General features: G+C 32.7%; 7 protein-coding genes across 12 annotated transcripts in view; 5 read left to right on the top strand and 2 right to left on the bottom strand.

The window, feature by feature from the left end:
- The window catches only part of Rgk3 (Rad, Gem/Kir family member 3), a 35,657-nt gene extending 32,630 nt beyond the window's left edge, over positions 1–3,027 (top strand). For 3 of the 5 annotated variants that reach the window (XM_070668400.1, XM_070668418.1, XM_070668407.1), the window contains one exon: positions 163–3,027. In XM_070668400.1, coding sequence (XP_070524501.1) covers positions 163–443 — 281 coding nt within the window. In that variant the 3' untranslated portion in view covers positions 444–3,027. The remainder of the gene's footprint in view (positions 1–162) is intronic. The other 2 variants (XM_070668427.1, XM_070668436.1) reach the window with 2 other exon arrangements.
- Positions 3,028–4,365: 1,338 nt separating this feature from the next.
- LOC139109456 (dynein axonemal light chain 1) lies at positions 4,366–6,705 on the top strand. Its single transcript, XM_070668542.1, has 3 exons — positions 4,366–4,565; positions 5,169–5,446; positions 6,565–6,705. Exons 1-3 carry the CDS (start codon positions 4,367–4,369, stop codon positions 6,703–6,705), a joined length of 618 nt encoding a protein of 205 aa, XP_070524643.1. The 5' UTR covers position 4,366.
- Positions 6,706–6,721: 16 nt separating this feature from the next.
- Positions 6,722–9,601, top strand: LOC139109433 (CDAN1-interacting nuclease 1). The gene is made up of 6 exons (XM_070668487.1): positions 6,722–7,226; positions 7,373–7,477; positions 7,577–7,707; positions 7,793–7,872; positions 7,994–8,043; positions 8,155–9,601. Exons 1-6 carry the CDS (start codon positions 7,129–7,131, stop codon positions 8,540–8,542), a joined length of 852 nt encoding a protein of 283 aa, XP_070524588.1. The 5' UTR covers positions 6,722–7,128; the 3' UTR covers positions 8,543–9,601.
- Positions 9,167–10,744, bottom strand: LOC139109414 (protein FAM50 homolog). The gene is made up of 4 exons (XM_070668465.1): positions 10,586–10,744; positions 9,574–10,481; positions 9,390–9,502; positions 9,167–9,303 (listed from the first exon to the last, which is right to left on the bottom strand). Exons 2-4 carry the CDS (start codon positions 10,381–10,383, stop codon positions 9,183–9,185), a joined length of 1,044 nt encoding a protein of 347 aa, XP_070524566.1. The 5' UTR covers positions 10,384–10,481; positions 10,586–10,744; the 3' UTR covers positions 9,167–9,182.
- A 148-nt stretch (positions 10,745–10,892) lies between these two features.
- Positions 10,893–12,901, top strand: LOC139109357 (ribosome biogenesis protein NOP53). Of its 2 annotated transcripts, none has more exons than XM_070668366.1 (4): positions 10,893–11,050; positions 11,207–11,967; positions 12,111–12,649; positions 12,776–12,901. In XM_070668366.1, exons 1-4 carry the CDS (start codon positions 11,047–11,049, stop codon positions 12,846–12,848), a joined length of 1,377 nt encoding a protein of 458 aa, XP_070524467.1. In that variant the 5' UTR covers positions 10,893–11,046; the 3' UTR covers positions 12,849–12,901. The 2 variants fall into 2 exon arrangements, with proteins under 2 accessions (XP_070524467.1, XP_070524456.1); XM_070668355.1 differs by having other exon boundaries at positions 10,895–11,050; positions 11,180–11,967.
- Positions 12,902–13,049: 148 nt separating this feature from the next.
- Positions 13,050–14,877, top strand: LOC139109448 (mitochondrial import inner membrane translocase subunit Tim22). The gene is made up of 4 exons (XM_070668512.1): positions 13,050–13,577; positions 13,957–14,141; positions 14,240–14,312; positions 14,396–14,877. Exons 1-4 carry the CDS (start codon positions 13,337–13,339, stop codon positions 14,476–14,478), a joined length of 582 nt encoding a protein of 193 aa, XP_070524613.1. The 5' UTR covers positions 13,050–13,336; the 3' UTR covers positions 14,479–14,877.
- Positions 14,878–15,315: 438 nt separating this feature from the next.
- Septin1 (Septin 1) lies at positions 15,316–18,489 on the bottom strand. Its single transcript, XM_070668459.1, has 6 exons — positions 18,069–18,489; positions 17,583–17,775; positions 17,214–17,472; positions 16,742–17,107; positions 16,570–16,674; positions 15,316–16,250 (listed from the first exon to the last, which is right to left on the bottom strand). Exons 1-6 carry the CDS (start codon positions 18,090–18,092, stop codon positions 16,118–16,120), a joined length of 1,080 nt encoding a protein of 359 aa, XP_070524560.1. The 5' UTR covers positions 18,093–18,489; the 3' UTR covers positions 15,316–16,117.
- Between the last annotated feature and the right edge of the window lie 783 nt (positions 18,490–19,272).

Raw genomic sequence — 19,272 nt, 5'->3', positions numbered from 1 at the left:
CGTATGCTTCAACGTATTTATTTCGCAGTGTAAAAATTTTTTCATTGTTATTGCCGTGCTCATTTTTCGCAAAGATACCGAGGAAGGTTTAAACAACAATTTATACACTTGTTTATCTCAATTGTGGATTTTTATTCCGAACTTTTTAACTGTTCGTTGTAGATGGGAAATGCTTGGCGTGTACTTACCGCGCGAAGTTTATTGAAGTGTCCGTGGGCATCAATCACAACGTCGACGAGCTTTTGGTTGGCATACTCAATCAGATCCGTTTAAAGGTGGTCCAGGCTAACCAGGAGAATCGTGGTAGCAGTGAAGGTAGTGCACATTGGTACAAATCCAGAGGCGTCGTGAGGGCCAGCATGAAAGCGAGGCAGATGCTGACTTGGCTGTTCGGCAAAGAAGATAGCAAATTTAAAAATTGCGAGAACCTCCACGTACTTTAAGACACCGCGACAAGAAAACCTATCCGGACGCGACTCCTGTTTTATTAGTACGTAAGTACGAAATGAGAAACTTCTTTTCTTGACGCGAGAATTTTATTCGAACACAACAGAACAAAATTTTGCGCGTCGGAAAGGAATTGCGAGAATGTGGTGTGAATGTGCAAAACGAATGGGTCTTTAAATCAACATTATGTAGGTTAAAGTTTAGAATAAAGTGTCAAGTCTTCGCTATTGATAGCGGTTACGAGAGCACCTCGTAATCCTATAGAAGAGGCGAGTTGGTCCGTGGACCAAAATGGATACAATTAGCATCGGGTTAACAAAGTGCCAATTAGTGAAAATTAACGCGCACGGTATTTGGAAAGGATAAAATGTCGCTCGATTCCACGCTCGTTTAACTAGAATTATCTTGTGAGAAATGTGAGTGATTAACCCTTTCAGTCTCAGGTGTGAGCGATGCTTTATAGTAACTTTCTCGTAACATAAACTTCGTCCTCCCTTCTTTTGAAAGATTAAGTAGTACTATTAAATTATTCATTAAAGTCGTTATTCAAGCAAAGTTCGGTATTCAGACTGCTTGTAATAAATTGCATTCAATTTTATAGAATTTATATAATTTTGAATTTAAAGTAATTAACTCTGACAAGTTTTGTTACTCGTTTCTGCTCTTATATCTCATTTTTTTGTTGAATATTCTGCGTTACTCGTTAAAAAAAAAGCTCCAGCAAAATAGGCGTTACACGTTGATGCGTGTCTAGCTTTATGTAATTATACATGGTGCTGAATCCGGCGGTTCTTAATAATACAATCAAAAGTTCAAATCAAACGTGACGATAAGAAAAAGATTTTAATTGAATCACGGCGTGAATTAATTACTATTAAATTCGCGGTTTATAATGTACGATGAAGCTAATGAACCGTTCGAATTAATATATGTACATGCGAAATTCACGTATAATTGTATACTCCTGCAAGCTAATCTATATAAAAGTATATCCAACGTGTATGGACGTGCATCCTCAATCCTCTCGTTGATGAATGTCGATTTCGTTAGGTGACGGCGTTGATAATGAAATACCGCCGTTATTTTCTTATCGCTAAATTCGCTTGGATTGCTGGTATCGTTAATTTTTCGCGTTCCAACGGACTCTCCGCAGCCCATTATCATATGTAAGGCCAACTTGATGCAATACGCTAATGTTACTTGACATTAAGTTGTAAATAAAAATCATAAGGTTACTTTGCTATCTAACGTGTTTGTTACAATTAAAAAAAAAATTCTATATATATATATATATATATATAGGGTAAAGCTGCCTATTATATGTTGCTAAAATGTTTCCTACGCTATTGAACGAATCTGTACGTCGCGCGTGCGTGCATAATTTTTATCATCTACGTCTCAAGAGGTAGACATCGATTACGTATGTTAATTCCAGATACGTTAAACGTTATTATACAATCGCGTATCGAGTAAGTTTTAATTAGTGGCTCGAGGTCCGACTCTGTAAATTCTTTAAATCGACTATCCTATGAATTATTTTTTAATCCATTATTTTATACTGATATGCGTGATATCGATATTAATTGATATACATACCTAGTACGTAGTTTTTACGGCACTTTGCGCGCAATACTTTGCCGTAATGGATATGAAATCCTATCGTGTCGCGTGTTTTCCTCGCACGCACGTTGTGGGTGCAACGTTAGATAACGTCTTCTGAGAAGAGATATTCTTTTCGAATTTTTAAAGAGAGTGTCTATAAAAGTTGTCTATTTTCTGCGATCTCTATGCCTGTTTATCCGAATTATACGAATGTAGCGTAAAATCTGAGTGCGTAGAGCTCTCTATACACCTACTTAACGGGAACAATGCGCGAATGACGTGCAACTTTTGCCCTACTCGTGTGAATGTTTTATTGTCCCTAGGCTATGTATACAAAAAGTTAACGTTTCGGATTATAGTAGTAAATTACGGACTTCCTTTCTCCCGTTGCGTTACACGTGTATTTCGAGACGTACCATGACTCTTGACAGTCCGAATAAAACTCAACAAGTCTTCTACCGGCATTCTTCGTTATCGTCGTCGTGCGATTTAATTCGATCGTAGCAGCCAATACGAGTTGCGACGTAGTACGATGTGTAAACTTTGAGTTTAAGGATCTATCCCGAAATGTTTCTATTAGCCGAGAAGCCGAAGATTTTTACCAAGTGCCTTTGCGTATTTTTGTAATTTAAGCTAACTCAGTGTAAGCCCCATGAATATCACACTGTATAATCTATTATTATATGTATATTACCGATATATTTATTTGTTGTTGATTCATCGTGTTACCTGTGAAATCGCCTCACTGTGCGCTGTCGGTGGTATAACTTCTCCTCTCGAAAATATACAAGCTAGCAGATCTTATTTTAAAACTCACTGAAATTAACGTTACAATAACAAGTTGACTTCCGTCAAATTGCATATTTCATTACTTAACGTTACACCGCCGATAATCCTATTGGTTCGTGCTATTAGTATCTCCCAAAAAACAATGAATGTAACTTATTGGTCGTTATTGAAGTGTCGTTGTGTCTGCTCGTTGTAATACGTAACGTGACAATACTGCCAATCATTTTTTGGATAATAAAATGCTGAGAAAAATTTTTACTTTCGACATTGTGATGTAGATAGAAGTTTATTTAACTTGCCTGATTGCGACACGTAAATTGATGCCAATACCGTTCGTTTTTCAACCTTTGCTACTGCGGCTTTAATCGTAAATGCTAATCTATTAACGTGCAGGCGTAGATTTAAAAACGGGCTAGACTGCCTTTGTTGTTCCCGGAATTTTCATTAACGCCGCTTCTTCGAGCGCGCTTAAGAATCAATGCGCGTCATCGCTTATCGGACGTATACGTCTGGCGCGTGTCTTTTTTGGATCCCGTTTGTTTCTTTACCGCGTTAATACGTATCGTAAATCATTAGTATTAAGACACCTGGTTAACAAATACTCGCTCCAGACGCATGCGCTTTATGCATCGATTATTTTGCTTGGTGCCGGATATTGCAAACCTCTGACCGTGGCAGATTGCCATGCAACCAGAGAAAACAAGTAATACCAAGTGCTCGGTTCTTGTAACCTCAGATGGTACGTCTACGTGATAGTTACGAGGCATGGGGTGATACCTGGACATTGTGGCACTTGACGGACTGGCGATGAAGAGTATTAAGTGTATTGGATCGACCGCTGACTTTTATTCATAACTCTTCACTTTCAATTTATATACGTATATATGTATATAAATATGTGAATGCAAATTAAAAAAAAAAGAAGGAAATATTCGTATTGTTACATTCTCGATAATTATATACACGCAGACGAGGTAGTTTGATATATTTATACGTTACAGATAAAATAATGTACTGCTGCATAGAATGTAGAATAATTGCATGTGTTGAAAACTTTCTTTTACGATTCAATTTTTTATTCGTTTGTGCATGCAAACGCGTTACTTCTAGTGTGCTGTTTAATAATATATTTAATATTGTTAACTCATTTGATAAAAGATGATAATGTAATACTGTAGAAATTAAGCGCGGATATTGGTAAAATATTTTCAGCGTTAATTATTGGTAGCACCGTTATTATTACAATGCTACTTTGATCAATGACGTAATTAGCTAACGAAATATTTGGCCGCGTTATTAATTACGTTTTTTTTTTGTGTGTTTATACATTGATCGTACTAATTATTCTATTATATTATTTTTATTGAATTATTATTACTGCACAAACGCATGTTCTGCCGGGCGTAACAATATGTAATATTGCCCAGTATTTTATAATAATTTAATACGAATAAAACAAGCGACTAAAAAAATTAAATACTTTCAAAATTTATGTCGACGTCGGGAAGATATATTATTACGGTTTATCATGGCATCTGCGAAGCCAACTACTTGCAAAGAAGCTATACGGAGATGGGAAGAAGAGAATCAACTAAACGCAGCTACGGCAACAGAAGTAAATTTAAGCTTCCAATGGCCACCAATGGAAAAAATGGACAATGCACTGGCAAGCTTAGTAAACTGTGAAAAGCTCTCTCTATCGACAAACATGATTGAAAAGATTGCAGGTAAAAATTTAATGTATCGCGAAACGGTGAAAGAATTTTAAATCCAATTCTATTACGGCAGTTTGTAGAAAAAATGTTGCAGACAATTGTATAACACGATACGAACATTTTGTTAAATAATTATTATTAATATTTATAATAAATAGTATTATTATGCAGTTAACCGATATATTTAGATATCAATTTACGTATATATATTTTTGGACAAAATTTATAAAAATCAGAGGTCTCTTATTACTTTTTTTTTATCTCGTAAAAAAAAAAAAAAAGCGGTTTTATATATTTATATAAAACTGGAACAAACCATCCGCACGCTTCGCGTGCGCTATTTTTCAAAATATTCCAATTCGCGCGCGTCATTATAAATTGGGGACATTAATTAATTATAATAATTCCTATATGATAATTATAATTGAGTAATATACGATCGACAGTGTGTTGTCGGTTTACTTACATTTGTAGCTTTCAGTTAAGTTAGGGTAGGCTGTTTTCCATCCATCCTTCCTTCCTTCCTTCCTTCCTTCCTTCTTTCCGTGCCAGTTTCTGGATTATCTTAACGTGTTGTAGCACTTGAAATCACTTGGCACTATTTCTTTGTTGTAGGCGTTGGGACTATAAAAAATTTAAAGATCTTGTCATTAGGTCGTAATTTAATCAAGGGCTTCGCTGGTCTTGAACCTTTAGGCGACACTCTCGAAGAGCTTTGGATTTCTTACAACTGCATTGAGAAGATGAAAGGTATTCAGATGATGAAAAACCTTCGAGTACTTTACATGTCTAACAACTTGGTACGAGAGTGGAATGAATTCGCGAGGCTGCAAGAGCTCGCAAATCTTCGAGATTTGGTTTTCGTCGGTAATCCGTTGTATGAAAGTCTTGAGGTATTTATTACATCAATATATTACGGTAAATAGTGAAATATAACATTCCTTTCTTACACATATAACGTTTTAAAGAAAAGCACTTACTTTTTAAATTATTTAATATACGTTAGAAAAATAATGAAAGTAAATTAGAAAAATATACAGAAAAATTCTATAGTACTTTTGATAACTCACGAAATAGTAGAACAAATGGAGATAAAAGATAAGCAGTGTTTTGCAATATTAGCGGTAATTTTACATTTGAAAATCAAACAAACGGGAGCGTGCGAAAATTGTGTTTGGAAAGTGCTTGTACCGTTGGAGTTGCAGCACACCTCTATGTATCAAGTATTGGATGTCGACACACAGGGTTCAAGGGGTTCGAGGAGGGTAGTTTGTTTGTGCCGCGTCGCATAAAACTGACGCGAATGTGTCGATGGCTATTACATACTCGCGCGTCTTTAATTTATTCCGATTTTTAATATTAACCGAATACTACAAAGCGCGCACTTGCACGCGTTATTCTTTTTTAAAGAAAGCTGTTTTACGTTTAATAATTTTCGGCAATTAAATACTGATGTGTGCGTATACCTTATATGATACTTCAGCATCTCTCGCTTCTTTAAATATTTAAATATACATTCAGATATCAATTAAATTCATTTATAAAAGTTTTTACTCTTGCGGCGCCAAGTGAAAAGAACGCGAGAACGTAAATCAGCTGAGCACAGCTGAGCTACGAGCAACAATTTCGAGGGCTTTGCTCCCACAGTGGCGATGGTTGCGGCTCGTAGCGAAGTTTATTGGAATTAACTAACACAGCACCGTTCCCGCCAATTTTACGGCAATGAGAGATAGCAAGCCATTACAAAAAAGGCGTGGCCACGGAATTTGAGGGAAAATGGTGTTCTGATCGTGCCACTGAGTTATTCCTCCTAACCTCACGATACTTCTCGAGCGTATCTGGAGTTTTCGCGTCGAGAAACCCCGGGATTGACAAATTTATTCATTTGGTTTATTTTGACTTTGGCCACCTATATAAGCGTATGATTAAATTACCGTTTTTGTTTAATTGTAATTGAGGATTAAATTTTATCTGATCATTAATGTACTTTTTAATATTATTTTCTTTATAGGTAGAGCAATGGAGACTTGAGGTTGCACGACGTTTGTCAAATTTAGAGAAACTCGACGGTGAACCTATAATACGAACGGAAGAAAATCCGATTCAATTGATTAAAAGTGATAGTTTATCAAATGATTTGCTCGATCAATAGCCTAAGTAATATTTTAAATAATTGTGTAATTAATTGTAATATCTTTACAAATTATAGCTTTATATCGATTTAGAGCTATTTATATATTTAAATTTAAATATATTAAACATATGAGATTTAATTCTACTGACATTAAATAATCGAAGGATAAAAACCGAGGCGAGCGACTACAAGTACGATGACTAGCCTACGACCAAAAATAAGTGCTACGACCGTTCTTGCGACTTAAAGATCTCTCATTATAGACGAGACAATACAGATGAATCTAGTAACGGGACCCGGAACAAAACGCGACCAGTGGTACATACACCCAAAAGGATTTTAATCCCACATCGACGATAAAAAAAATAGTTTGATAATAAGTCGTGCCATTAGGATTTTTATTAGGTCCCAGGTTTGAGGTTATGATAATCGACGTGCACGATGAAGATTGAAGTATACAATGAAATAATGTTGACAATCCGTAATTTTCCTGGCCTGTCAAAAGACTGTGCCAAAATGTTGAAGGAAAAGTATAATGAGTAAGCATATTTTTTTTAATTAAATGTTAATCAATGACGACTGAAAAGTCTTTATAATTATTTTTTAGAAACGTCAATTCAACTATTATCTCGCGTTAATTATTATTTAAAATACATAAATGATAAGATGTATTATTTTTACACAGTATTCATCCAAATACACTGTATAGCATCCTGTCCTTAGAAATACAGCAGAAAATGAAAACTAACCATGTTAGATTGTTTGGGAACAACAAAAGTTATTATGACAGGTAAAATAATCTTTGTAAAATTATTGTAATAATTACCTTTTATAATATTCTTTTTTAAATGTTAATATATGTGTGTAATACTTTTTTCTTTTAAATCAGTTATTTAGAAGCAGTACAAAATGGAGAGTCAATAGGAATCCTGTTAAGAATAGCAAAAAATATTGATGCTGCACCAGCTTTATTAGCACGTAACATTTTAGAAAAATACTGTATGCGGGATAATGCAAATGGTAATAGTTAATGGTAAATAGATACAGTAGTAGGCACTATAAATTAATGCATTTAAAATTAAAAATGTATAAAATTTTATTTCAGTTTCAAAAAATTTAGTTTCAAAACTATTTAAGGATACTACTTTGATTGATAATAAGGATCTTGCATATGAAATTTATTTGGTAATTATAATTAAAAACAATATTGAATACAATTAAAAAAAAATTTTCCATTTCATTAGATTAAAAGATTGTTTTACCTACTTATGAAAGAGAATTCTTTAAGTTTAGTTTTTTGTTACAGTGTACATTGTATGATGATTTATATGGACCTATAGCTGATGCAATGGGAATGTAAGTACTTTTTATTAAACATGTATGCATTAATATACTTTATATGTATGTAAAAATATATATGTATATATATATGTATATATCTTTAATCTTCATAAAATGTTTTTTTAGATGCATAGGACAAGAATATGAAATCAAGCTTCAAAATTGTCTAATACAAAGAAAAATTGCATTTCGTAACGAAGAACACTTACGATTACGAGGATATGACAAGACTCCAGACGTTAAATTAGAAGTACCAATCGCAGTCAACGGTTATGTTATAAATTGGATTGAATCAAAAGCACGATTCGGCAATATGGAAGTTCATCAAAAATATATAAAGGAACAATTCTTAAGCTATTGGAACAGGTTTGGGTGTGGACTAGTCATATACTGGTTTGGATTTCTCGACTGTTTGAACAAATCGACCGAGAAAAAGTTCATTATAATGGACCATTTTCCTGAAAATATTACATATATGGATCCAGCTTGTATCAAGCCTATGAACAGTATGTGATTATAATCGATATACTTGTATATATTTATTTTTGTATAGCTATCTCCAAGACACAACGTGATAGATTTTTAATATTTTTAATTGCTATCGGAATAGATTAAAGCAGTGCTCGGAATAAAATGCACATTTCGGCCCGCTTCTAAATACTCTTCCTCCGTACCCTCACTATAGCTCAAAGGCTAGCGGCCGAGTTGCCGATCGCGCGTGTGACGCTATATCTCAAGTGTTTTTATGTGATAAATGTAGTGAGACATAGCGTCACACGCGCGATCGGCAACTCGGCCGCTAGCCTTTGAGCTATAGTGGGGAGAAACGGAGGAGGAGTATTTAGAATCGAGTCGAAATGTACATTTTATTTCGAGCACTGGATTTAAGAATAGGTTTTTATTTTTATATTAATTCCGACTATATTGAAATCATTGAATTATTGATATATTTTTAATTTTTCTTAAATTTTTGCAATTTAATTTATGTATATGATAAAGTAAATAAATATTAAAAAATGAAAGAATTAAAATTACTATTATGACAATATACATTGTTACGATATGTACAAGAAAATAAAATTATTTTATCAATATTATAACATTATACATTCTGCGTATTCAAATTAAATGATAATTCGTTGAATCTAAATTTATTAAATCTTATCTTTTTTTCTATTTTTATCCGATACCGTATATTTATCATAACTTTTTGTTGGATCAAAGGGTTCCCATCTACTTGCTGGAAAAATGTGTTTATTCCTTTCGTACCATGATCTAAAAATATAAGCACAGAGTGAAATATAAAGAGATAAAAACGAAATATGTAAAAAATTATATTATCTAAGTATTGCGTTAAATACCTAAGTAAAACTTTTCCAGCATGTGATTCCTCAGTTTCGACTGAAGCGTCATGCATAACTCGTATATCGTCATGAACGTCAAATGTGAAAAGAGGCCCACTCTTTCCTCGTGCCTAATCATAACGTTTTATATATAAATATATTAAAATATTGTAACGTTATTTTGTAAATGTTATATTTTTACCTTTGTTACAATAAAATCATAAAAAGTATAGTGATGTGGTAATATAAGATCTTCCTTGACATACATCAATTGATCTGCCATTACTGTTTTCAGCTCGCTAAATTCGCGTCTTAAAACTTCCAAACATCTTTGAAGAAGCTGGTAAATAGAATTACCTTTTTTCATAATAACGCTTCGACGATGGCCAGAGCCATCCCAATAACTAAATGTAATTTCAATTTCTTCTTCCTTTAATACGTTTTGCTTTTTAGCCCATTCTTGTCTCAATTCCTCCCTAAGTTTATTTTCTTCTTCCTCTCTTTCTCTGTCTGGCAAGAAACTTGTATCTACATCTGGATTTTTTTTTATCTTTTTTATCACAGGACTACTAGGTTGTACATTTTCTAACATTACAGAAGTTTCTTTTTCATCTTCTTCAGAAATCTCAGTTTCATCCTCATCTAAATTGAAAGATAAAGCTTGAATCTGTCTTTTTTGCTTGTTCTTTTCTGCCTGTTTTGCTGCTAATGCTCTTTCCTTCTCCTGTTCCCTTTCACGTTCTTTTTGAGCAAGCTTTCTCTCTCGTTCCTTCACTATGTTTTCTTGCTTTGCTTTCATCTCATTTAATGTAACTAAACCAATGGTGGAAGTTTTTAATTGTTGTTCAACAGCATTGTAATGAGTTGCAAATTTATTCTCTATATTATGAATTTTTAAGTCATCTTCGATTTTCTTTTTTCGTAGTTCTATCTCCTGCTGTGCAATCTCTCGCTTTTTCATCAACTGCATGGCTCTGCCAGCTTCACTGGCTGCTCCTTTGTAGTGTGCCATGTTTTATACTTTTGTTACTGTTTTATACTTAGTTACTGCTCGCTAAGTACAAGAGCTTCTTGATGCTTCTGCCAAATTTATCGCAATGCACATAAATCCTTAAAAGAAAAGAAAAGAAAAATATCAAATAATACATTTATAACTTACTCTTCAAATTTGATAATTCTTGCAATAAAACATGTATTGTAGATATCTCTATTACCACATTAAATAGTCTTTTCATAAGTTTAACGTATGTAAGTTAAACGTATGTAAAATGATTAAACTAACTTTCAAAAACAAAGATTCATAAAAGAATCTTACAGTATACAAATACTGGTGAATATCACACCACAACTAGCGGAACCTGAACAACCCATAAAAGAGTTGAACGTCTAGTGCAGCGAGTGCAGCTAATATTTCCTTCATCTGATAATAATTTCTTGCATCTGATTAGTGAATATTTTCAGATCTTAAAGAATGTTCCAATCAGATGTAAGAGCTCACTAAGCGATTGTTCGCTACGCACAGTTGCAAGACATGCAAGCATACGAGGTTAAGTTAAATCAGTGTTAAGATCGTTAAAATATTTTCCATACACGTGGTTCAGTAAAACAAATTAACGTAAATTTTAATTAACAAAAATTATCAAGACTTATATGTAGTAACATAAATACTATAAACATGGGTAAATATAAGTTTAAAATATTATGACTTTAATGTCATGTGTTAGAATATTAATTATAAGATACGATTTATATTTATTTATATGATAATTGTGAAGAAGACGAGTTGGTTCATAAAATTATATGTGTAGGTGTACATGTAAAGAATTTTTTTTTAGACAAGCCTGATGCCAAAACTAAAAAGCACAAAGTATCAAAAAAAACAAAAAAATCATGGAGAAAGTATATTGACGTTAAAGATGTTGATGCATTTCTTGATAATAATAGATTAGAGGAACGATTGGGTGGATCTTTTGCTAATCGTACAGATACTCAGTTGTTTGTTATTGATAAAGATAATAAAATTGAAAATGCAGTTTCTAAACGTGCTGCCAGATTAGCACTAAAGATCAAAGAGCCAAAATGTTTTGCTTCTTTGAAATCACATACAAATGTGCCTGATCCAATTTCTAAAAGAAACCGTGTAAGAACTAAAGAAGAACGCATGAGTTCTATATTACAGCAAAGAGAAATGGAAAGAAAGAAGTTGGGTATTTTAAAACTAAAAGAGAAGGAAGCATTGAAGAATAGAATGCTTGCAAAGGCTATTAAAGCAAATTGTCCTAAAAAAGGAGAGTTTAAATATGATATGTGGAATAGCACAAATGTTTTATTGCCAGAAACAGTCACTGAATGGATGTCTTCAGATAACATTAGACATATAGTTAGCCACTTAGGAATGAAAAAAAGAAACATACCTTCATCATTGCATAAAAAACCATCTCCTTTACCTGCAGTAGAAATACCACATCCAGGTACATCTTATAATCCATCATATTCCAGTCACCAGGAACTATTACAAGAAGTTGTCAAAAAAGAATTAAAACTTATGAAAGAAGAAGAACATTTGGACAGAGTCACAACACAGATGTTTAAAAAAGTACTTTTTATTCTCATATATAAATGCTACTATATATTTTCTTGTATAAGCATATCATTCTATATTGTATTCTGCACATTTTTTTAATTATTACATTTGATATCCTTTAAATATAAATTTATAATGTTATTTCTTTTTTTTAGATCTCATTAAAGAAACAAAACGAGAATATGATGAAAGAAATGTTACAAGGTTTATCCACAGCTCAATCATTAAATTCGAAGTCTGGTGAGAAAGACAGTGATAAAGAAGAAGAAAATGATGATAAAAATTCATCTACTGCAGTAACAAATAAAAAACCTGTAAAGAATGCCAAAAAGACACTTGTTCAAAGAAGAAAACAACGAGAACAAAAACAAGCAACTAATATACATGCATTAGACAAACTCAAGAAAAAGAAAATTTCAGATATTTATAAACTAAAAGCTTTGCAAAAGCAAATAGAGGAGAAAGAAAAGAAGCAAGAATTACTACGACAAAAACGAATTAAAAAACATGAAATCAACTTGTCCATGCCGAAAACTCTGAGCAAGACAAAATTTGAGCCAATTGATCCTGATTTCCAGCTTGCAGAAGAACTGACTGGGAATTTAAGAAATTGTAATCCTTCTAAAAATTTACTAAAAGAACGATATAAATCGTTTCAACAAAGAAACATTATTCCACCAGCTACTATAAAATTGTAAGTATAAAGAAATAGATTTATAAAGTAATGAAAATTACTGATTAATTATCGTTTGAATATTAACAAATTATTAATGAATTATTTAATATATTTTTATACATATTTACTTTTTTTGTAATTTAGGAAACGAGACAAAGCAAAGATGAAAAAATTTATAAAGCCAGACCATCGAATAAATTTGGATACAACCCATTGAGAAAGGAAGAAAATAATGTAATAATAAAAAAAAGAAATATAATGTTTAACGAATCTAATATTCTTATTTTTTTTAATATCCTAAATTGCCGAATAATTTGTACCAGTGGGTTAATTTCATAATTTTAGTTTCAAGAAAATTCGTTATGAAACGCCACCGTCGAGCTCGTCAGAGTCGAGACCGTCGAGACATTTTATTTTTCATATTCTCTACTTTTTCTATGAATTTGGTTAGGAAGCATGATAAACACGCTGTCTACAACTGGTTAGTTATACGCAATCTTTTTCAATGAAATGTAGTTGCAACGTGCCTAACTTTTTTACAAATTGTCGCGACATTTAATGCAGTACCATATTTCAAATTATTCTGTTTCGAATTCAACTTAATACGTGAGAGATGGACTTTCCAATCGGCAGGTGTTTAAAATTTGTCGCGACTTCACGGTGATGTATATTTACGCTCAGATCGTCACGAATATTATATAGAAAATGTATCCCACTGATCTGGGGAAGACGATTTCACTGGCAAACGTCGGAAAGAAAGTGACTCTAAGCGACGACGAGCTCGACAAGGTCGCTCTGTACCTCGTTGGAGACCAACGACATTTCAGGGAGAACATTATAATTCCCAGGATGTTGGGACCTGTACATATAAAAACTATCGAGGAGAAGAGGATAGATACTATGATGGAAAGCTGTGCGTTCAAGAGCATTATGAGTTGTGTTATCGGTATGCCATTTCACTGAATACAACAGATATTGAATATTACTAACTATAATATTTATTATACGCGTGTCCGAAATAAAATGTCAAATGGGTTTGTAAAATTTGTGATTATTAAAATACCATTATTAAAAAAAAAATTAAAATGTTTAGGAACAAAGGCGACAAAGAAACGCGGGTGAGTGAACGCGACAAACAAAGGCGCTATTTGCTTGTTTTAATTTTATAAACCCGTACTACAGGACTTTTCATCTCCACTTCTAATCTCCTTATCCACAGTTTTACAATTCGGCATTTTATTTCGGACTGTATATTTAAAAGCAATTTATTGTTTGTCAAAATTAAATAGCAGTAATCTAAATTAATATAAATATTAATCTTTTAGGATATGGTTTGGGGGCAGCTATTGGACTGTTTTCCTCTAGCGTGAATCCAAACGTAGCGAGCGTCGAAAGGCAACAGAGCGCGCGAGAAATACTGAAGGAGATGAAAACCACAACTCTCGGCTATGCAAAAAACTTCGCGGTTGTTGGATGCATATTTTCTGCCGTTGAGTGCACGATAGAATCGGTAATGCTCTATGAACTTGTATTAAAAACTTTGCAGACAAAGTTTATTATTTCATTTAATATGTTTTTAGCATGTTATAAAAACAATTTTGATTTTAGTATAGAGGTAAAACTGATTGGAAGAACGGCACGTACGCAGGCGGTGTAACAGGTGGATTAATTGGCTTGAGAGGTATTAATTAACTTTCACATGGATTATAATTAATGCTTTTCTAATTTATCTAATCTAAATTAATCTTGTGCTATTCTTTGCAGCTGGTATAAAAGCAGGTATAGTCGGTGCCGCAGGTTTTGCAGCCTTTTCAACAGCAATAGATTATTATATGCATAGATCTTAGTCCGTGAATAGATTGTTAAAAGACATATATTTGTATAAAAGAGATATAAAAATTTATATAATTCCTGTATAAAAACATAGAAGTGTTTTCAGTGTAAATATGCTCGTAAAACTTGTATCGTGCGATTGAATTAAAAACGTAAAATATATTGCCCTTTTGATTAATTTAATCACTTAATACTTATGTAAAATTTCTTTAAGCATTATTCTTATATGTAATCACATTTTACACGTTTCGTTGTATTGCATGAAACAATTCACACAAGGGAATATTTATATGTGATATATGTAAAAAAATTCTTAAATCGGTAATGACATTCATCTTAACATTATGTTTTTACTTCTAGAAACACAAGTTTCTATTATATATAAGGAATATATTTATGAATATTTAGAAATACATACTATTATTTATATGTTTCGTGACCTTATACATAGAAAAGCTTAGAAGGAAGAAGTTACAAATGGCCAATTGCAAGGAAAAAAAAAGTTTAATATATGTTTAAAAATAACTTTTGATTACTCTTTTTTAAAAAAGGTTTTGACATATATTCATACCTCTTTACTTCTCAGTCAGGTCACATATTAATAACTAAACGACACGTAATTATATTTTAGGTATAATCTTACATTCAGATCTTTTTATCCGAAAATTGCATCAGCCTTTTAAAGTTTATATATATTTGTCTTATATGAGATTCTTTTTTTTATTTATTTATTAATTTTTAATTTTTATTTATTAATCTATAAATATAAAAGTCACTCATCGTGAACATGTTGTTCAATTACGGAAATAGGTTAAATGCAATTAAGATGTTCACAACAAATCGTTTGCATATTTATACATAAAAAAGCATTTAGATTTATTATACGTTATTATTCGTACTGTATTATAGTGATATAGATAAAAATTGTAAGGCACTTTTTTATAATTCTTTTTCAAATCATGCTGTTGTATAATTATCCGAAGTAAAATTTCTATTTCTTTGCATGTATAAAATATTTAATATTTTTTTGCGACAAAGAATGTTATATACTTTACTTATGTAATAAGATCTTATTATGTCTATGTTAAAATACAGGATAGATATACGAGATAAAATGTTAAAGAGTTTATCAGTAAACTAATTACATAGAGAACAAATGAATCAATTTAAGAACAAAAATCTGAATAAGATTCTCGATAAATGCACTGTAAAATCTTCAAAATAGATTCTCATGCAAATAAATTTTTGAAAAAACGGGATAATAAACCACTGAAGTGCCTTACCTGTCAACCTTGGATATGCAAACATTTGTTTAATACTTTCTCACAATGAGATCCATTCTGTTGGTCTATTTGTTCTGGACAAGGCATTGAATGGCTAATAGAGGCGTTAATTACCCCCGATATCGGTAATGTGCACTTACTAAAAGATAATTAGTATTTCCATATTTTTACTAATAAATGCCTATAAATCGTATATCAAAAGGAGATTGTCTTCATAAAAGACAAGATTAGAAAAATATTGCGCCTGAAACCAAGATCTTTAAATCATATAACTTACTACAAAAATGTTATAAATCTTTTTGGCACTCGTAACAATGGAGGAGTCACTTTCCTTATTTCACACGTCGGTTTCACACAAATGCATGCTTAATCAAGGTTGCTGTTGTTGCATTTGCGCTTGCATCACAGCCAGCAATTCTTGCATGTGCCGTATTTCTGCTTCTTTTTCTTGCAAAATGCGATCTTTTTCTGATACAGTATTATTTTTTTCAGTTTCAGCAATGCTGCAAATATAATATTATCATATCTTTAAAAAACCAGTGTTAGATCGAATCGAATTCATTGTTGATGCTTTTTCGTGATATATATTGGTTCTCTCGTTTAGTTTTACTGCACCGCTCGTTATATATATTTTACATAAAAAAATTTTTAAGAAACAAAAAAAGTTTAAGATATTACGTAAAATATGTACGTTCATCCGTAGTTTGTTACCGAAAATTATTAACTAAGTTAAAAAAAAAAAAAAATAAAAATAAATAATAAATAACGCGCGTAAAGCGTTACTTTTTGTAATGTTTAGTAAAATAAAATGTATGTACTCACGTTTGACGTCGGGGTGGCACTGGAGCTCCTTTTGCCAGTCTCTCACTGCGATAATTTTCATAATGCACCTCTTGAGTTACTTCTTGTAAATCTTGCATATGCGTGCTATAAAAAAAAATTATAATATTAGACTTATATTATCGTAAAAATTTAAATAATTATAAAAACTTACATCAACATCGTCCTTAACTTGATAAAATCGCAATGATCTGGGTTCTCTACTTCAACCACGCCCCACGGATATAGTCGACCGCGTACTCTCTTTCCCTTGACTTCGAGCAAAGTATTCGCACCGCACACTGCAAACGGAACAGCTTCTTTCAATTGACGTACTTGTTCTTTGTAATCTTCATCTTCGTCGCTATCACAGTCCGGTAAAGGGTATATTTTGATTCCATTGCCTTCAATTTCCTCCATAACTCTTTTTTTCAAGCGCAAAACTTCCTTTTTGGTAAGTACATCAGCTTTCGCTATTACAGGTACTATATTAACTTTGTTATGAAGTTGTTTCATAAACTCGATATCTAATGGCTTCAACCTAGAAAAAAAAAATATCTATAAATAAAAGAGCCAGCTGCATTATTTGTTTTACTATGCATGTCTTTAATTTTAAGCTAATTTTAATTTTAGAGAATAATTTATACCCATGACCGAATGGAGAGATGAAATAGAAACAACAATGTATTCTATTATCTACAATATTCCTTCTATTGAGACCACTTTCGTCGCGAAGAAATCTTTCGAATTGATCGTCTATATACTGAATAATAGCTCGAAAGCTGTCTGTGTTATCAATTGCATCTCCATAACCAGGTGTATCGACAACTGTTAATCTAAGCTTTACACCTCGCTCTTCTATCTCAACTGTAGAAGCATCAAGTTTGACAGTCTGATTGGTTTTCTCTATTTGCAGAAATAAATGAGCATTTTAATTATTAAAAAAATTGTTAAAGAATTGTAGTTTAATTTGAATATTAAGTCTAAAGTTTCAAAATAAACCTGCTTGTGCCTACCAACTGCATCAGGAATTATCCGCTCAGGATACAAATCTGTAAGGAATAAACTATTGACCAAGGTAGACTTTCCAAGGCCGGATTCTCCTACAACCATAAGTGTGAACTCAAAGCCTTTTTTCACAGACTTTCGGTGCACTTGATTTGGCAAGTTTGCAAATCCTACATATCCGGGTGTCTCGAGACTGGCAAACTGAAAAAAGGCGTACGTAAGTATCTAAAATAAATTAAGTTTAAAGACAAAAGACAAATCTTGAAGATTAAAATAATCACTTAATATGCATGCCATGTGCAAAGTTCTTTAGTCACATATCTTTTTTTTATTTTTTTAATAGAATACTTTTAAATTGGAATTTAATCGATTTATATTCTGCAATTAACATTCATTTATTTCTACATTTTCCACTCTAATCTTGAAACAAAAGGTAGGTTTAAACCAAGCTTAATCGAACTCGTGTGACACGTAATAATCCAGAAAGGACTTACCGTTTTCACACTCTCGCTCGACATGTCGGACACTGGAAGTATCCAAGACAAGTTCGTGCTGTTCGTTCGTACTTAAGGTCAATTTCAGGGTCACCTCAGCCGCGTGCGTGAAATCGCCCGACGTGGTATTGCTCCGGTATATCTCGTACGGCAAGACAGGTTATCTCAATTCTGAACGTGGTCCGCTTCGTTGGTTCGCATCTCACAGTAAATAAATCAAACCGAACTGCTATGATATTCGTCGAAACGTCACGCGGTCGCACCGCGTTCAGGCACGACGAAGAATCTCAGAACAACGGGCACAGATTGCACAGGATATTAAACTTGGGCCGCCCAACGGAAGGGGTTGACGCCGACGAAAGGAGAAGGGTGGAGGGGAGGACACGATGAATCGGAATAAGTTGAGGCGTGGCAAGCGAACAGCTGAACGGCATTCCGTTATATTCTCCTGCAAAAAAAAGTCACAATGCGATATAATTTACGTTTCATATTCGTGTCGACGAAAGAAGGGGGGTGAGTGACATACCGACTGTCACATTAATAACAATAAATTACAATACTTGTTAATAATTGGCATCAATTAATCACCTCCCTTATTGTATATATTTGTGTATTATTTCGTTTCGTTATGTATTTTGTATTATATATTTAATTGCATTTATTATATTTTAACAGATAGAATTTAATGTTAAACTGGAGATAAAAAAAAAGATATATATATATGTATATATATATACATATATATATATACACACAAGACGTACTTACAAAGTACATTACGAACATGTATTGCTTATTATTCACAATTACAAATTACATTTCGTTTCATTACTTCACTGTGACTAATATCACTTACCCTAATACACTGCGACAGATACGAGGCAAAACAGCTACTTTATTGAGGAAATAGTTATCATATACAAGCATCGTTTTACATAATATTTATTATTATTTCGAGTTTTCGTTTTTCTTCTTTTTTTTTCCTCTCTTTTTATTCGCTATATTCTCACGACGTTCCTCGCAATTCCTTAACGTCACTGTTAGCATTGGTTAATTCATTACATAATTATTAATGTATAATAATCGGCGCATTATCTCCTTCATATCGCTTTCCGTAGCGATTGGAAATTTGCTGAATCCACTCATATGTTTTACTTCGAAATCCTTTCATCGCTCGAGTCGATTGGAAAGAAAAGAGAAAAAA

This window comes from Cardiocondyla obscurior, linkage group LG02 (assembly GCF_019399895.1).
Source record: "Cardiocondyla obscurior isolate alpha-2009 linkage group LG02, Cobs3.1, whole genome shotgun sequence".
NCBI classification, from domain to species: Eukaryota; Metazoa; Arthropoda; class Insecta; order Hymenoptera; family Formicidae; genus Cardiocondyla; species Cardiocondyla obscurior.
Note: the sequence above shows the minus strand (reverse complement) of the source record. Positions and strands in the feature narration are given on the sequence as shown.

What these genes read in the sequence shown, in the direction of transcription:
- LOC139109456 (XM_070668542.1), top strand. Translation starts at nt 4,367, where the DNA reads ATGGCATCTGCGAAGCCAACTACTTGCAAAGAAGCTATACGGAGATGG. An exon ending in CATGATTGAAAAGATTGCAG is followed by an intron (nt 4,566 to 5,168) that starts GTAAAAATTTAA and finishes TCTTTGTTGTAG; the next exon opens with GCGTTGGGACTATAAAAAAT. An exon ending in CGTTGTATGAAAGTCTTGAG is followed by an intron (nt 5,447 to 6,564) that starts GTATTTATTACA and finishes TTTTCTTTATAG; the next exon opens with GTAGAGCAATGGAGACTTGA.
- LOC139109433 (XM_070668487.1), top strand. Translation starts at nt 7,129, where the DNA reads ATGAAGATTGAAGTATACAATGAAATAATGTTGACAATCCGTAATTTT. An exon ending in AACAAAAGTTATTATGACAG is followed by an intron (nt 7,478 to 7,576) that starts GTAAAATAATCT and finishes CTTTTAAATCAG; the next exon opens with TTATTTAGAAGCAGTACAAA. An exon ending in TTGCATATGAAATTTATTTG is followed by an intron (nt 7,873 to 7,993) that starts GTAATTATAATT and finishes TTTTTGTTACAG; the next exon opens with TGTACATTGTATGATGATTT.
- LOC139109414 (XM_070668465.1), bottom strand. Translation starts at nt 10,383, where the DNA reads ATGGCACACTACAAAGGAGCAGCCAGTGAAGCTGGCAGAGCCATGCAG. An exon ending in ATGATTTTATTGTAACAAAG is followed by an intron (nt 9,503 to 9,573) that starts GTAAAAATATAA and finishes CGTTATGATTAG; the next exon opens with GCACGAGGAAAGAGTGGGCC. An exon ending in GCTGGAAAAGTTTTACTTAG is followed by an intron (nt 9,304 to 9,389) that starts GTATTTAACGCA and finishes TTATATTTTTAG; the next exon opens with ATCATGGTACGAAAGGAATA.
- LOC139109357 (XM_070668355.1), top strand. An exon ending in CAACACAGATGTTTAAAAAA is followed by an intron (nt 11,968 to 12,110) that starts GTACTTTTTATT and finishes TCTTTTTTTTAG; the next exon opens with ATCTCATTAAAGAAACAAAA. An exon ending in CCACCAGCTACTATAAAATT is followed by an intron (nt 12,650 to 12,775) that starts GTAAGTATAAAG and finishes TTTGTAATTTAG; the next exon opens with GAAACGAGACAAAGCAAAGA.
- LOC139109448 (XM_070668512.1), top strand. Translation starts at nt 13,337, where the DNA reads ATGTATCCCACTGATCTGGGGAAGACGATTTCACTGGCAAACGTCGGA. An exon ending in TTGAGTGCACGATAGAATCG is followed by an intron (nt 14,142 to 14,239) that starts GTAATGCTCTAT and finishes TTTTGATTTTAG; the next exon opens with TATAGAGGTAAAACTGATTG. An exon ending in TGGATTAATTGGCTTGAGAG is followed by an intron (nt 14,313 to 14,395) that starts GTATTAATTAAC and finishes TATTCTTTGCAG; the next exon opens with CTGGTATAAAAGCAGGTATA.
- Septin1 (XM_070668459.1), bottom strand. Translation starts at nt 18,092, where the DNA reads ATGTCGAGCGAGAGTGTGAAAACG. An exon ending in GATAATTCCTGATGCAGTTG is followed by an intron (nt 17,473 to 17,582) that starts GTAGGCACAAGC and finishes TTCTGCAAATAG; the next exon opens with AGAAAACCAATCAGACTGTC. An exon ending in AAGTTAAGGACGATGTTGAT is followed by an intron (nt 16,675 to 16,741) that starts GTAAGTTTTTAT and finishes TTTTTTTTATAG; the next exon opens with CACGCATATGCAAGATTTAC.